This window comes from Anomaloglossus baeobatrachus, chromosome 5 (assembly GCF_048569485.1).
Source record: "Anomaloglossus baeobatrachus isolate aAnoBae1 chromosome 5, aAnoBae1.hap1, whole genome shotgun sequence".
Taxonomy (NCBI): domain Eukaryota; kingdom Metazoa; phylum Chordata; class Amphibia; order Anura; family Aromobatidae; genus Anomaloglossus; species Anomaloglossus baeobatrachus.
The window spans coordinates 590,646,723-590,662,894 of record NC_134357.1 but is presented as its reverse complement, the minus strand read 5'-3'; the positions used below and the strand labels follow the sequence as shown (position 1 = coordinate 590,662,894).

The 16,172-nt window shown below is 53.5% G+C and overlaps 2 protein-coding genes across 2 annotated transcripts in view; one reads left to right on the top strand and one right to left on the bottom strand.

Moving 5' to 3' along the window:
- Positions 1 to 16,172, top strand: part of DNAH9 (dynein axonemal heavy chain 9) — a 324,201-nt gene that overhangs the window by 21,456 nt on the left and 286,573 nt on the right. Inside the window, 7 exon segments of the mRNA XM_075351461.1 lie at positions 10,050 to 10,241; positions 10,243 to 10,253; positions 10,397 to 10,552; positions 10,626 to 10,750; positions 12,608 to 12,819; positions 12,900 to 13,133; positions 13,297 to 13,467. Of these exon segments, the coding sequence (XP_075207576.1) occupies positions 10,050 to 10,241; positions 10,243 to 10,253; positions 10,397 to 10,552; positions 10,626 to 10,750; positions 12,608 to 12,819; positions 12,900 to 13,133; positions 13,297 to 13,467 (1,101 nt within the window).
- Positions 1 to 16,172, bottom strand: part of LOC142312501 (E3 ubiquitin/ISG15 ligase TRIM25-like) — a 61,872-nt gene that overhangs the window by 33,900 nt on the left and 11,800 nt on the right. The window lies entirely within an intron of this gene.

Sequence of the window (16,172 nt, the reverse complement as noted above, 5' to 3'; positions counted from 1 at the left end):
TGCAAGCCGGAAGTCAGTAAGCCAGGAAGTAGCGTCAGGTAGAGAAGAGGATGCTGGGAGGTAACGTCAGTACAGAGGAGCAAGAGAAACCGCGGTCACGTGCAAGCCGGAGGTCGGTAAGCCAGGAAGTAGCGTCAGGTACAGAAGGGGAAGCTGGGAGGTAAAGTCAGTACAGAGGAGCAAGAGAAACTGCGGTCACGTGCAAGCCGGAGGTCGGTAAGCCAGGAAGTAGCGTCAGGTACAGAAGGGGAAGCTGGGAGGTAAAGTCAGTACAGAGGAGCAAGAGAAACTGCGGTCACGTGCAAGCCGGAGGTCGGTAAGCCAGGAAGTAGCGTCACGTACAGAAGGGGAAGCTGGGAGGTAACATCAGTACAGAGGAGCAAGAGAAACTGCGGTCACGTGCAAGTCGGAGGTCGGTAAGCCAGGAAGTAGCGTCAGGTACAGAAGGGGAAGCTGGGAGGTAACATCAGTACAGAGGAGCAAGAGAAACTGCGGTCACGTGCAAGTCGGAGGTCGGTAAGCCAGGAAGTAGCGTCACGTACAGAAGGGGAAGCTGGGAGGTAACATCAGTACAGAGGAGCAAGAGAAACTGCGGTCACGTACAAGCCGGAAGTCGGTAAGCCAGGAAGTAGCGTCAGGTACAGAAGGGGAAGCTGGGAGGTAAAGTCAGTACAGAGGAGCAAGAGAAACTGCGGTCACGTACAAGCCGGAGGTCGGTAAGCCAGGAAGTAGCGTCCGGTACAGAAGGGGAAGCTGGGAGGTAAAGTCAGTACAGAGGAGCAAGAGAAGCTGTGGTCACGTGCAAGATGGAGGTCGGTAAGCCAGGAAGTAGCGTCCGGTACAGAAGGGGAAGCTGGGAGGTAACGTCAGTACAGAGGAGCAAGAGAAGCTGTGGTCACGTGCAAGTCGGAGGTCGGTAAGCCAGGAAGTAGCGTCACGTACAGAAGGGGAAGCTGGGAGGTAACGTCAGTACAGAGGAGCAAGAGAAGCCACGGTCACGTGCAAGTCGGAGGTCGGTAAGCCAGGAAGTAGCGTCACGTACAGAAGGGGAAGCTGGGAGGTAACGTCAGTACAGAGGAGCAAGAGAAACCGCGGTCACGTGCAAGCCAGAGGTCGGTAAGCCAGGAAGTAGCGTCAGGTACAGAAGGGGAAGCTGGGAGGTAAAGTCAGTACAGAGGAGCAAGAGAAACTGCGGTCACTTGCAAGTCGGAGGTCGGTAAGCCAGGAAGTAGCGTCAGGTACAGAAGGGGAAGCTGGGAGGTAACATCAGTACAGAGGAGCAAGAGAAACTGCGGTCACGTGCAAGTCGGAGGTCGGTAAGCCAGGAAGTAGCGTCACGTACAGAAGGGGAAGCTGGGAGGTAACATCAGTACAGAGGAGCAAGAGAAACAGCGGTCACGTACAAGCCGGAGGTCGGTAAGCCAGGAAGTAGCGTCCGGTACAGAAGGGGAGGCTGGGAGGTAAAGTCAGTACAGAGGAGCAAGAGAAACTGCGGTCACGTACAAGCCGGAGGTCGGTAAGCCAGGAAGTAGCGTCCGGTACAGAAGGGGAAGCTGGGAGGTAAAGTCAGTACAGAGGAGCAAGAGAAGCTGTGGTCACGTGCAAGATGGAGGTCGGTAAGCCAGGAAGTAGCGTCCGGTACAGAAGGGGAAGCTGGGAGGTAACATCAGTACAGAGGAGCAAGAGAAACTGCGGTCACGTGCAAGTCGGAGGTCGGTAAGCCAGGAAGTAGCGTCAGGTACAGAAGGGGAAGCCGGGAGGTAACGTCAGTACAGAGGAGCAAGAGAAGCTGTCTTCACGTACAAGCCGGAGGTCGGTAAGCCAGGAAGTAGCGTCAGTTACAGAAAGGGAAGCCGGGAGGTAACGTCAGTACAGAGGAGCAAGAGAAGCCATGGTTACGTGCAAATCGGAGGTTGGTAAGCCAGGAAGTAGCGTCAGTTACAGAAAGGGAAGCTGGGAGGTAAAGTCAGTACAGAGGAGCAAAAGAAGCCATGGTCATGTGCAAGCCGGAGGTCAGTAAGCCAGGAAGTAGCGTCAGGTAGAGAAAGGGAAGCTGGGAGGTAAAGTCAGTACAGAGGAGCAAGAGAAGCTGTCTTCATGTACAAGTCGGAGGTCGGTAAGCCAGGAAGTAGCGTCAGTTACAGAAGGGGAAGTCGGGAGGTAACGTCAGTACAGAGGAGCAAGAGAATCCACGGTCATGTGCAAGCCGGAGGTCGGTAAGCCAGGAAGTAGTGTCAGTTACAGAAGGGGAAGCTGGGAGGTAACATCAGTACAGAGGAGCAAGAGAAGCCGCGGTCATGTGCAAGCCGGAGGTCGGTAAGCCAGGAAGTAGTGTCAGTTACAGAAGGGGACGTCGGGAGGTAACATCAGTACAGAGGAGCAAGAGAAGCCGCGGTTATGTGCAAGCCGGAGGTCGGTAAGCCAGGAAGTAGTGTCAGGTACAGAAGGGGAGCAGAGCCATGGTCAGAGTACAAGACGGAGGTCAGGGGGCCAGGGAGCAGAGCTAAGGCAGGGGAGCGAAGGAACAGGGCAAGGGAAAACCAGGTAACAGCACAAGATCAGAGGAACTCATGGGAACCATAAACGTACACTGCAGAGCTGAAACTATCACTGGCGGTGATCCGGGTGAAACGGCTCCAAGATAAGGCAGAGCAATCCCCGCTTCTTGATCCCAGAACAACCCCGGATGCACATTAAAGATATAAATAATCAACCCCTTTAATGAATTTGTTAAAAGTTACAGGTCACACCCACTTCCTGTAAGCCACACCCCCATTTATTTCCAGGACTTAATCATTGCCAAGAAAAGAGTCAAATTTTTGCTCAACAACCCACCTCTCGGGTTTTTACAAATCCCTTCCCTGGTTGTGACTGATCTGTTGCACTCCCAGTCCTGTCCATCGGATGGCAGTGTTGCTCCATCCCCAGCTCTTCTCCACATTTGGAAAGAATTTGGGGAAATTACCGATGATTCTTCTAATAGGGCCGCGATGAGGCAGAAACAATCATCGTCTATAGAAAAGATACGAGCTACTTATTTATGTGGTCGGGTATTGGATTATTAGCAATGAAGCGAGTTATTAATCTGCATCACCGCTCTGCTCCTAAAGTTACTGCAAAGACAACTGATATATTGATTGAGTCCGATCACCACTGAGCAAGACACAGAAGAACAAGGTGTTCAGTGCTCAGAGACACGGCTGAGGTGAGGAGGCTGAACCCAACCACCACTGAGCAAGACACAGAAGAACAAGGTGTTCAGTGCTCAGAGACACGGCTGAGGTGAGGAGGCTGAACCCGACCACCACTGAGCAAGACACAAAAGAACAAGGTGATCAGTGCTCAGAGACACGGCTGAGGTGAGGAGGCTGAGCCCGACAACCACTGAGCAAGACACAGAAGAACAAGGTGTTCAGTGCTCAGAGACACGGCTAAGGTGAGGAGGCTGAGCCCGACCACCACTGAGCAAGACACAGAAGAACAAGGTGATCAGTGCTCAGAGACACGGCTGAGGTGAGGAGACTGAGCCCGACCACCACTGAGCAAGACACAGAAGAACAAGGTGATCAGTGCTCGGAGACACAGCCGAAGTGAGGAGGCTGAGCCCGACCACCACTGAGCAGGACACAGAGGAACAAGGTGTTCAGTGCTCAGAGACACAGCCGAAGTGAGGAGGCTGAGCCCGATCACCACTGAGCAGGACACAAAAGAACAAGGTGATCAGTGCTCGGAGACACAGCCGAAGTGAGGAGGCTGAGCCTGACCACCACTGAGCAGGACACAGAGGAACAAGGTGATCAGTGCTCAGAGACCCGGCTGAGGTGAGGAGACTGAGCCAGACCACCACTGAGCAAGACACAGAAAAACAAGGTGATCAGTACTTAGAGACACGGCTGAGGTGAGGAGGCTGAACCCAACCACCACTGAGCCGGACACAGAAAAACAAGGTGATCAGTGCTCAGAGACACAGCTGAGGTGAGGAGGCTGAGCCCGACCACCACTGAGCTGGACACAAAAGAACAAGGTGATCAGTGCTCAGAGACACAGCCGAGGTGAGGAGGCTGAGCCCGACCACCACTGAGCAGGACACAAAAGAACAAGGTGATCAGTGCTCAGAGACACGGCTGAGGTGAGGAGGCTGAGCCCGACACACTGAGCAAGACACAGAAGAACAAGGTGTTCAGTGCTCAGAGACACGGCTAAGGTGAGGAGGCTGAGCCCGACCACCACTGAGCAAGACACAGAAGAACAAGGTGATCAGTGCTCAGAGACACGGCTGAGGTGAGGAGACTGAGCCCGACCACCACTGAGCAAGACACAGAAGAACAAGGTGATCAGTGCTCGGAGACACAGCCGAAGTGAGGAGGCTGAGCCCGACCACCACTGAGCAGGACACAGAGGAACAAGGTGTTCAGTGCTCAGAGACACAGCCGAAGTGAGGAGGCTGAGCCCGATCACCACTGAGCAGGACACAAAAGAACAAGGTGATCAGTGCTCGGAGACACAGCCGAAGTGAGGAGGCTGAGCCTGACCACCACTGAGCAGGACACAGAGGAACAAGGTGATCAGTGCTCAGAGACCCGGCTGAGGTGAGGAGACTGAGCCAGACCACCACTGAGCAAGACACAGAAAAACAAGGTGATCAGTACTTAGAGACACGGCTGAGGTGAGGAGGCTGAACCCAACCACCACTGAGCCGGACACAGAAAAACAAGGTGATCAGTGCTCAGAGACACAGCTGAGGTGAGGAGGCTGAGCCCGACCACCACTGAGCTGGACACAAAAGAACAAGGTGATCAGTGCTCAGAGACACAGCCGAGGTGAGGAGGCTGAGCCCGACCACCACTGAGCAGGACACAAAAGAACAAGGTGATCAGTGCTCAGAGACACGGCTGAGGTGAGGAGGCTGAGCCCGACAACCACTGAGCAAGACACAGAAGAACAAGGTGTTCAGTGCTCAGAGACACGGCTAAGGTGAGGAGGCTGAGCCCGACCACCACTGAGCAAGACACAGAAGAACAAGGTGATCAGTGCTCAGAGACACGGCTGAGGTGAGGAGACTGAGCCCGACCACCACTGAGCAAGACACAGAAGAACAAGGTGATCAGTGCTCGGAGACACAGCCGAAGTGAGGAGGCTGAGCCCGACCACCACTGAGCAGGACACAGAGGAACAAGGTGTTCAGTGCTCAGAGACACAGCCGAAGTGAGGAGGCTGAGCCCGATCACCACTGAGCAGGACACAAAAGAACAAGGTGATCAGTGCTCGGAGACACAGCCGAAGTGAGGAGGCTGAGCCTGACCACCACTGAGCAGGACACAGAGGAACAAGGTGATCAGTGCTCAGAGACCCGGCTGAGGTGAGGAGACTGAGCCAGACCACCACTGAGCAAGACACAGAAAAACAAGGTGATCAGTACTTAGAGACACGGCTGAGGTGAGGAGGCTGAACCCAACCACCACTGAGCCGGACACAGAAAAACAAGGTGATCAGTGCTCAGAGACACAGCTGAGGTGAGGAGGCTGAGCCCGACCACCACTGAGCTGGACACAAAAGAACAAGGTGATCAGTGCTCAGAGACACAGCCGAGGTGAGGAGGCTGAGCCCGACCACCACTGAGCAGGACACAAAAGAACAAGGTGATCAGTGCTCGGAGACACAGCCGAAGTGAGGAGGCTGAGCCCGACTACCACTGAGCAGGAAACAAAAGAAAAAGGTGTTCAGTGCTCAGAGACACCGCCGAGGTGAGGAGACTGAGCCTGACCACCACTGAGCAAGACACAGAAGAACAAGGTGATCAGTGCTCAGAGACACGGCTAAGGTAAGGAGGCTGAGCCCGACCACCACTGAGCAAGACACAGAAGAACAAGGTGATCAGTGCTCAGAGACACGGCTGAGGTGAGGAGGCTGAACCCAACCACCACTGAGCAAGACACAGAAGAACAAGGTGATCAGTGCTCAGAGACATGTACGAGGCGAGGAGGCTGAGCCCGACCACCACTGAGCAGGACACAAAAGAACAAGGTGATCAGTGCTCAAAGACACAGCCGAAGTGAGGAGGCTGAGCCCGACCACCACTGAGCAAGACACAGAAGAACAAGGTGATCAGTGCTCAGAGACACGGCTGAGGTGAGGAGGCTGAGCCTGACCACCACTGAGCAAGACACAGAAGAACAAGGTGATCAGTGCTCAGAGACCCGACTGAGGTGAGGAGGCTGAGCCCGACCACCACTGAGCAGGACACAAAAGAACAAGGTGTTCAGTGCTCAGAGACACGGCTGAGGTGAGGAGGCTGAGCCCGATCACCACTGAGCAAGACACAGAAGAACAAGGTGTTCAGTGCTCAGAGACGCAGCCGAAGTGAGGAGGCTGAACCCAACCACCACTGAGCCGGACACAGAAGAACAAGGTGATCAGTGCTCAGAGACACGGCTGAGGTGAGGAGGCTGAGCCCGACCACCACTGAGCAGGACATAGAAGAACAAGGTGATCAGTGCTCAGAGACACGGCTGAGGTGAGGAGGCTGAGCCCGACCACCACTGAGCAAGACATGGAATAACAAGGTGTTCAGTGCTCAGAGACGCGGCTGAGGTGAGGAGACTGAGCCCAACCACCACTGAGCAAGACACAGAAGAACAAGGTGATCAGTGCTCAGAGACATAGCCGAGGTGAGGAAACTGAGCCCGACCACCACTGAGCAGGACACAGAAGAACAAGGTGTTCAGTGCTCAGAGACATAGCCGAGGTGAGGAGACTGAGCCCAACCACCACTGAGCAGGACACAGAAGAACAAGGTGTTCAGTGCTCAGAGACACGGCCGAAGTGAGGAGGCTGAGCCCGACCACCACTGAGCAGGACACAGAAAAACAAGGTGTTCAGTGCTCAGAGACACGGCCGAAGTGAGGAGGCTGAGCCCGACCACCACTGAGCAAGACACAGAAGAACAAAATTGTTTAGTGCTTGGAGACACAGCCGAAGTGAGGAGGTTGAGCCCGACCACCGCTGAGCAAGACAGAAGAACCAGGTGTTTATTGCTTGGAGACACAGTCGAGGTGAGGAAGCTGAGCCCGACAACCACTGGGCAAGACACAGAAAGAAAATGTCAGGACTGGGCCAAGAAATATCTGAGAATGGATTGTTTACAGGTTTCATGTACCCCTCCGTGTAAGAGTTGCCTCTGGACCCTCAGGACCCGCTCTTTCAGGATGGAAATGATGGAATGTCCTAACCAGGCGCTCAGTATGGATATCTGAAGCTGGTACCCAAGTCCTCTCTTCAGGACCATATCCTCGCCAATAAAACACTGAAAAGATCAGCAAACGAAATGAGAATCAATGATTTTGGACACCTGAAATTCTAATGACCCATCTACTAAGACCGGAGGCGGAGGCAGGGGAAGAAGGGTTGCCGAACCCACATATTTCTTTAACAGAGATCTATGGAGAACAGTCTGAATCTTGTAAGATGTCGGTAACGAATTAATGATTGCTGCGATTTTGTATGGACCAATATAATGAGATGCTAACTTCAGTGCAGGTATCTTAAGCTTAATGATTCTTGTAGACAAGCACACCAGATCACCCACACACAGGTCCGGACCAGGTCAGGAGGACTCCACTGCTGAAACAGAGATATGAAAAAAGCTACACTGCAGTTTGAGAAAATGTACGCATGTAACCAAAATCTTTCTAGGAAAGCGTCTTGTGGACAGATGAGGTCACGATAGATCTTTTTGGTAAAGCACATCATTCTACTCTTTACCGAAAACAGAATGAGGCTACAAAGAAAAGAACACAGCACCTACAGTCAAGCATGGTGGAGGCCAGAGATTTTTGAAGAGGCAACATTCGATCTTCCATTCTATATCCTTCTTTCCTTTCCACTAGTCCCAGGATTTGTAAAATGTGCTCAGTGTCTTCTAGGTTGGGATTTGCTGTGAGACACCATGTTCTCCATATGATGGATCTACTCTGCGGTTTTGTGTGAGACTTGAGTGGGTCGGATCCTGACTTCTTCGTCCTTTTTCAGGTGCAGTTCTATGAGATTTCATTTTTAATGTGCACACGTTGCAGCTTTTTTTGGCTACACCTTTATGGTGACCACAATGATGCAGCATGTCAATTCTTTTTGCGTTTTATCCCTGCGTTTCCCACTAGTAATGGGAGGACTCGCAGACTCAGCGTTGGCGGGGAATTGATCCCTGATATCTGGCCGGATGGCGGTCCCCATATAAAGTGTATGGGGACCAGAATCCGGCGCAAAGGGGTAGGAGCAAGCGACTCATATTCACCGGCGTGACTGTACTTTCCTGCGTCCACTCATTCACTTCCCGGGCCGCTCATTACCTTCATTGAATATGCACTGCTTTCCCCGCCCACTGGCGTCTGTGATTGGTTGCAGTCAGACACATCCCCCCGTTGTGTGACAGCGCGTCTGGTGCTTCCAATCACAGACGCCAGTGGGCATTAGCATAAATATATAAATAAAATATTTGGCATAGGATCCCCCCATTTTATGATACCCAGTGTAGATAAAGCATACAACTACAGGCTGCAGTCCCCAGCCGTGCGCCTATCTTGGCTGTGTATGAAAATAGGAGGAACCGCATGCGTTTTTTTTAATTATTTAAATAAATAATTAAAAAAAACGGTATGCGGTCACCAGTCTCATTTTGATACCCAGCGAAGAAAAAGCCCAACAGCTGGGGGCTGGCATTCTCAGTCTGGAGAGACCTGTGCGCTTATCAAAATAAGAGGAACTGCATGCAGCTTTTTTTTTTATTAATTATTTAAAGAAATAAATAATTAAGAAACCCGGCGTGTGGTCTCCGCAATTTTGATACCCAGCCATGATAAAGCTGACAGCTGGGGGCTGGTATTCTCAGTCTGGAGAGACCCATTTTATATTAGGCCCCCCCAGCCTAACAATAGCAGCTTGTAGCCGCCCAGAATTGTCGCATCCATTAGATGCGACAATCCCAGCACTTTACTTTGATGTTCCCGATTGCCCTAATGCAGTGGCAATCATAATAATAAGGGGATTAGGCAGCCCACAGCATCTATAAGACCCCTATTAGTAATCTGTAAGTGAAAAGAAATAAACACAAACACCCAAAAAATCCTTTATTTGAAATAAAAGACAAAAAAGCCCCCTCTTGCACCACTTTATTAACCCCCAAAACACCCCTGCAGGTCCAATTTAATCCACTCAAGGTTCAACAATGATTCTAGCTCTGCTACATCTAAAGTCACATCATGCGATCATGAAAAATGACTGCCCACTGTGAGCTTCAGGCAGAGACTGAGTGTGCTGCGCGATCAGCAGTGACGTCACTCAAGTTAGCCGTGGCCACAGCTGGAGGTGCCTACAGCCCTCCCCCTGTGACAGCAGATAACGCGACCCCCCAGGGGATCTCAATGAACTCAGTGACCTCCCCTCAGGTGAGGTCACTGAAGTCACCAGGGTTCCTAAAGGTTCATCCCTCCTCTTACTGTTGGGGTTCCTCAGGGTTCGGTCCTAGTCCCCTCCTCCTAGTATCAGGGTTTCTAATGGTTCGGTCCTAAGGCCCTTCCTCTTACTGTTGACGTTCCTCAGGGTTCGATCCTAGTCCCCTCCTCCTAGTATCAGGGTTTCTAATTGTTCGGTCCTAAGGCCCTTCCTCTTACTGTTGACGTTCCTCAGGGTTTGGTCCTAGGTACCCTCATATCACTGTCGGGGTTCAGTCCTAGGTCCTCTCCTCTTATGTCTGGGTTCCTCAGGCACCCTCCTACCTAACTCTTCTGTGTTCCATCTTTGTAAATATTACTCAGATCCTGCTCTCTCCTGTTAATCCGTGTCCACTTGCTCCTGCCCCCAGTAGTATTTGGTATCTGGGTTTTGACAGATCCCGGCTGATGACGGATCCTGCAGCTTTATATGAACACCCGAATTTATTACACTGATGCCCGGACCGTACATGACGAGCGCGTTCACACTCTTTGCAGGCCGCGGGCCGCACCCACTCAGTTAAGGCTTTTACACCGATGCCCCATCTCTTCTTCTCTCCGCAGATCATCGTCCCAGTCCTGGCCAATCCGAAGAACCACCAGAACTGGCCGCACGTGGTGTCCCAGGACGTCATGCGTCACGTGAATAACCTGAAGAGCTGCACCTTTGTCATGACCGGCCAGGTGCGGGGGAAGACGCTGCTGCCATTACCGTCAGGGTCCGAGAAGGTGGAGTACATCGACGACGATGACGACAGCCGAGAAGCAGTGAGTGCTGACCTGAGCATGGCGGCAGCAGGTTATATCCGTGTGCTCGGAGGGTCACCACTAGTGATGAGTGTTTCAGGAGAGCGATATGCTGGAGCTTTGGTGTGGTGACACATTCTTTATGTAATTTGTGTCCTTCGCAGCGACAACCTGGACAAGACGGTGGTCCACGCCATCGAGTCGGCGATCATCCAGTGGAGCCATCAGGTTCGGGGGGTGCTAAAGAGAGAATCGGCCGAGCAGCTGCTCCTGGGCAAGAACCCAAACCCAAACGTGGAGCTCGACTTCTGGAAAAACCGGTGCGAGATCCCCGACAACCACTATTTATTTTTTTCCTTTTTAATTTGTACTAATTTCCGATACTTGCGACAGATTGGCCGACCTGGAGTGTATCTACAGCCAGCTGAAGACCAGGAAGGTGCGCAAGATGGCCGAGCTGCTGGAGAGGGTGCAGAGCAGCTACTTCCCGGCCTTCAAGGCCTTATTCCGGGACGTTGGTAGCAGGTCAGTGTACAGTACAGTCCGATGGGCCCCGGTGCAAAGTTTGATCCGGGCTCCCCCCCATTTGGGCCATTGTAGAATTCGAAATCCTGTAAAGACATATGAGTTGCCCCCATCCCCTTAATTGTGTTGTAATTATCCTCCCGTCCTGTACTTATGTCCCCCCATCCTGGGCCACTTCCTGGTAAATATGTCCCCCATCCTGGTGTATGACCTCATCATGGCTATATGCTGGTATTTATGTCCCCATCATGGCTCCATCCTGGTATATATATCCCCATCATGGTATATATGTTCCCATCATGGCCCATCCTTGTATATATGCCCCCATTCATTGCCCGATTCTGGTGTATGGCCCCATCCTGGTATATATGGCCCCATCGTATCCCCATCCTGGTATATATGTTCCCATCATGGCCCATCCTTGTATATATGCCCCCATCATTGCCCGATTCTGGTGTATGGCCCCATCCTGGTATATATGGCCCCATCGTATCCCCATCCTGGTATATATGTTCCCATCATGGCCCCATCCATGTATATATGCACCCATCATTGCCCCATTCTGGTGTATGGCCCCATCCTGGTATATATGGCCCCATCGTATCCCCATCCTGGTATATATGTTCCCATCATGGCCCATCCTTGTATATATGCCCCCATCATTGCCCCCATTCTGGTGTATGGCCCCATCCTGGTATATATGGCCCCATCGTATCCCCATCCTGGTATATAGGTTCCCATCATGGCCCATCCTTGTATATATGCTCCCATCATGGCACCATTCTGGTGTATGGCCCCATCCTGGTATATATGGCCCCATCGTATCCCCATCCTGGTATATAGGTTTCCCATCATGGCCCATCCTTGTATATATGCTCCCATCATGGCACCATTCTGTTGTATGGCCCCATCCTGGTATATATGACCCATCATATCCCCATCCTGATATATAGGTTCCCATCATGGCCCATCCTTGTATATATGCTCCATCAAGGCCTATCCATGTATATATGCCCCATCATGACCCCATCCTGGTATATATGTCCCCATCATTGCCCCATCCTGGTATATGTCCCAATCCTGAATTATATGACCACATCATGGTATATATGGTCCCATCATATCCCTATCCTGGTATACATAGCTTCATCATGTCCCATCCTGGTATATGTCCCCCATCCTTGCCATATCCTGGTATATAGCCCCATCCTGGAATATGTCCCAATCCTGAATTATATGGACCACATCATGGTATATATGGTCCCATCATATCCCTATCCTGGTATACATAGCTTCATCATGTCCCATCCTGGTATATGTCCCCCATCCCTTGCCATATCCTGGTATAAAGCCCCATCCTGGAATATCTCCCAACATGTCCCCATCCTGGTATATAGCTTCATTAAGTCGCAGTGCAGGGACCCGACAGGTCTCTGTCCCGCAATGTATTTCAGTTGAATGTGGGCTATCAGACGCACACCCAGCTGAAACAGGTGCTGGAGCCGGCGGGCCCCCCTGCACACCCGGGCTTGGTCATAGTTGCGATCCCTGTCAGTGTATATATGTATACGCCACAAGTGGGTTAACTCCTTCCCAGCCTGTGATGTGCGGTACATCTATGTCACACATTAGGCGGAGGTGCATAGAGTAAGGTCTGGAGGCCGCGGGTGTATACAGCCGCCAGTGATCGTAGCTTGCTCCAGTCGCTGCTGTTAAACCGCTGAAATGCCGCAGTCAATCTCCATCCATGAGCCCACTGCCTCCCTGAGACCCCATTCCGCCGCCATCTTTATTGTACTTCTACTATATACTGCGATTTTGATGTGATGTTCCTGATGTCCCGTTTCCAGCCCTGTCTGAAGCTCAGGATATCAATCTCTACCTGAAGCCGCTCCAGCGACACTTCGAAGAAATCGAGAGCGTGGAGTTCAGCGAGGTGAAACCCGTGATCGTCCCCCTGATGCACGTGCTGTGCCTGGTCTGGGCCCGTTCCAAATACTACAACACCCCCGAGAGGATCATCGTCCTGATGCAGGAGGTCTGCAACCTGTTCATCCAGCAGGTGGGTAGCGGGGGTGACGGCTTGCTGTCAGTGAATGGGGACATTGGTATTTGTCAACCCTTGATATGTCTCCGGTTCAGGCTCGGACCTACCTTAACCCGGAGGACCTGCTGAAGGGCGACATGGAAGACAGCGCGGCCCGAGTCCAGGAGGTCCTCTCCATCCTGCGCTCTCTCATCAGCACCTTTGAAAGGAGCAGAGAAAAGCTGCCGTGCTTCTTCAAGAACAGGGAAGACGTGAAACCGTGGGATTTCCCCTCCATACTCGTGTTCGCAAGGCTGGAGTGCTTCGTGAGGAGACTGGAAACCATCGAGGTGAGGCACTGGGAGAGGATCGTAGCTGACTCTGATCCGGGAAGCTCAACCCCTTAGATGACACGGTCAGGAGCGACGACTGCATCTAAGCGGTTAGATAAAGGTGGACATGGAGCTTTGCATCAGAAAATCTGAGCTCTGACCTCTGACTCGGTCTCCGCAGGATTTGTTGCTCACAGCCGTGGATATGATGAAACTGGAGAAAGTGGAGTTTGGCGGCTCCAAAGGCAAAGTCCTGAGCCAGACGGTGGCCGACATGTACGAGGAGTTCCAAGACGTCTACAAGGTGTTCTCCTCCGATAAGACCTACGACTGCCTAGACACGGAGAACAAGGTAGGGCCGCATATATGGCCTCATTGTGTGCGTGTATACAGTACATATATACGAGATATATATATATATATATATATATATTTTTATATCTATATATATAATTGCCTTATTCTGTCTGTCTGTCTGTCTGTCATGCTCCAAAATCGTGTCCTTACGGTGACACAAAGCTGATTGGCCGCTGGGCTCGCCATGGCCCCGCCCCCCCCCACGGATTGGCCTCTCACCCTGGCTCTCTGCAGGCCCCGCCCCCCTCACGCAATGCACTCTCGCTCTGGCCCAACTGACACGGAGCTCCGACTCCCAGGTGAGTACACACACACACATCAGATCACACTCACTCTCACACACACCTCACACATCACATCCACACACTCACAGCATCCTGGGATATCGCTTGCTTCTACACCGGCTCCGTCACGATCCCAGCAGTGCCAGACATAACCTTGCGATGCTGGGATCTTGACGGAGCCCGTGAACGCTGGTAACCATTATACACATCGGGTAACTAAGGTCCCTTAGTTACCCGATGTGTATCATAGTTACCAGTGTACACCGGCTCCCGGTACACATGTGCAGGGAGCCGGCATTATACTCCTCTCCCCCAGGACTACTCCTCCTATTACAGTCCTCCTATTATACTCCTCTCTGAGTATAATAGGAGGACTATTATAGCATGGGGGATGGAGCACGATGGGGGGTGCGCAGCATGGGGGATGTAGCACGATGGGGAGTGCGCAGCATGGGGGATGTAGCACGATGGGGGGTGCGCAGCATGGGGGATGTAGCATGATGGGGTGCGCAGCATGGGGGATGTAGCACGATGGGGAGTGCGCAGCATGGGGGATGTAGCACGATGGGGAGTGCGCAGCATGGGGGATGTAGCACGATGGGGGGTGCGCAGCATGGGGGATGTAGCACGATGGGGAGTGCGCAGCATGGGGGATGTAGCACAATGGGGAGTGCGCAGCATGGGGGATGTAGCACGATGGGGGGTGTGCAGCATGGGGGATGTAGCATGATGGGGTGCGCATCATGGGGGATGTAGCACGATGGGGGTGAGCAGCATAGGCGATGGAGCACGATGGGGGGTGCGCAGCATGGGGGATGTAGCACGATGGGGAGGTGCGCAGCATGGGGGATGTAGCACGATGGGGGGTGTGCAGCATGGGGGATGTAGCACGATGGGGGGTGCGCAGCATGGGGGATGTAGCACGATGGGGTGCACAGCATGGGGGATGTAGCACGATGGGGAGTGCGCAGCATGGGGGATGTAGCACGATGGGGAGTGCGCAGCATGGGGGATGTAGCACGATGGGGGGTGCGCAGCATGGGGGATGGAGCACGATGGGGGGTGCGCAGCATGGGGGATGTAGCACGATGGGGTGCGCAGCATGGGGGATGTAGCACGATGGGGAGTGCGCAGCATGGGGGATGTAGCACGATGGGGAGTGCGCAGCATGGGGGATGTAGCACGATGGGGGGTGCGCAGCATGGGGGATGGAGCACGATGGGGGGTGCGCAGCATGGGGGATGTAGCACGATGGGGAGTGCGCAGCATGGGGGATGTAGCACGATGGGGAGTGCGCAGCATGGGGGATGTAGCACGATGGGGAGTGCGCAGCATGGGGGATGTAGCACGATGGGGGGTGCGCAGCATGGGGGATGTAGCACGATGGGGGATGTAGCACGATGGGGGGTGCGCAGCATGGGGGATGTAGCACGATGGGGAGTGTGCATCATGGGGGATGTAGTACGATGGGGAGTGCGCAGCATGGGGGATGTAGCACGATGGGGAGTGCGCAGCATGGGGGATGTAGCACGATGGGGAGTGCGCAGCATGGGGGATGTAGCACGATGGGGGATGTAGCACGATGGGGGATGTAGCACGATGGGGGGTGCGCAGCATGGGGGATGTAGCACGATGGGGAGTGCGCAGCATGGGGGATGTAGCACGATGGGGGGTGCGCAGCATGGGGGATGTAGCACGATGGGGGGTGCGCAGCATGGGGGATGGAGCACGATGGGGAGTGCGCAGCATGGGGGATGGAGCACGATGGGGGATGTAGCATGATGGGGGGTGCGCAGCATGGGGGATGTAGCACGATGGGGAGTGCGCAGCATGGGGGATGTAGCACGATGGGGGGTGCGCAGCATGGGGGATGGAGCACGATGGGGGGTGCGCAGCATGGAGGATGGAGCACGATGGGGAGTGCGCAGCATGGGGGATGGAGCACGATGAGGAGTGCGCAGCATGGGGGATGGAGCACGATGGGGAGTGCGCAGCATGGGGGATGTAGCACGATGGGGAGTGCTCAGCATGGGGGATGTAGCACGATGGGGGGTGCGCAGCATGGGGGATGTAGCACGATGGGGGGTGCGCAGCATGGGGGTTGGAGCACGATGGGGAGTGCGCAGCATGGAGGATGGAGCACGATGGGGAGCGCGCAGCATGGGGGATGGAGCACGATGGGGGGTGCGCAGCATGGGGGATGGAGCACGATGGGGAATGCGCAGCATAGGGGATGGGGCATGATGGGGGGTGCGCGGCATGGGGGATGGAGCACGATGGGAGGTGCACACCTCCCCCCAACACACACACACACACACACACAGGGAACCACAAACACCGCCATACACAGACACCCACACACACAGACAACGCTGCACACACACAACACCCAACACACAAACACCGCGGCATACAT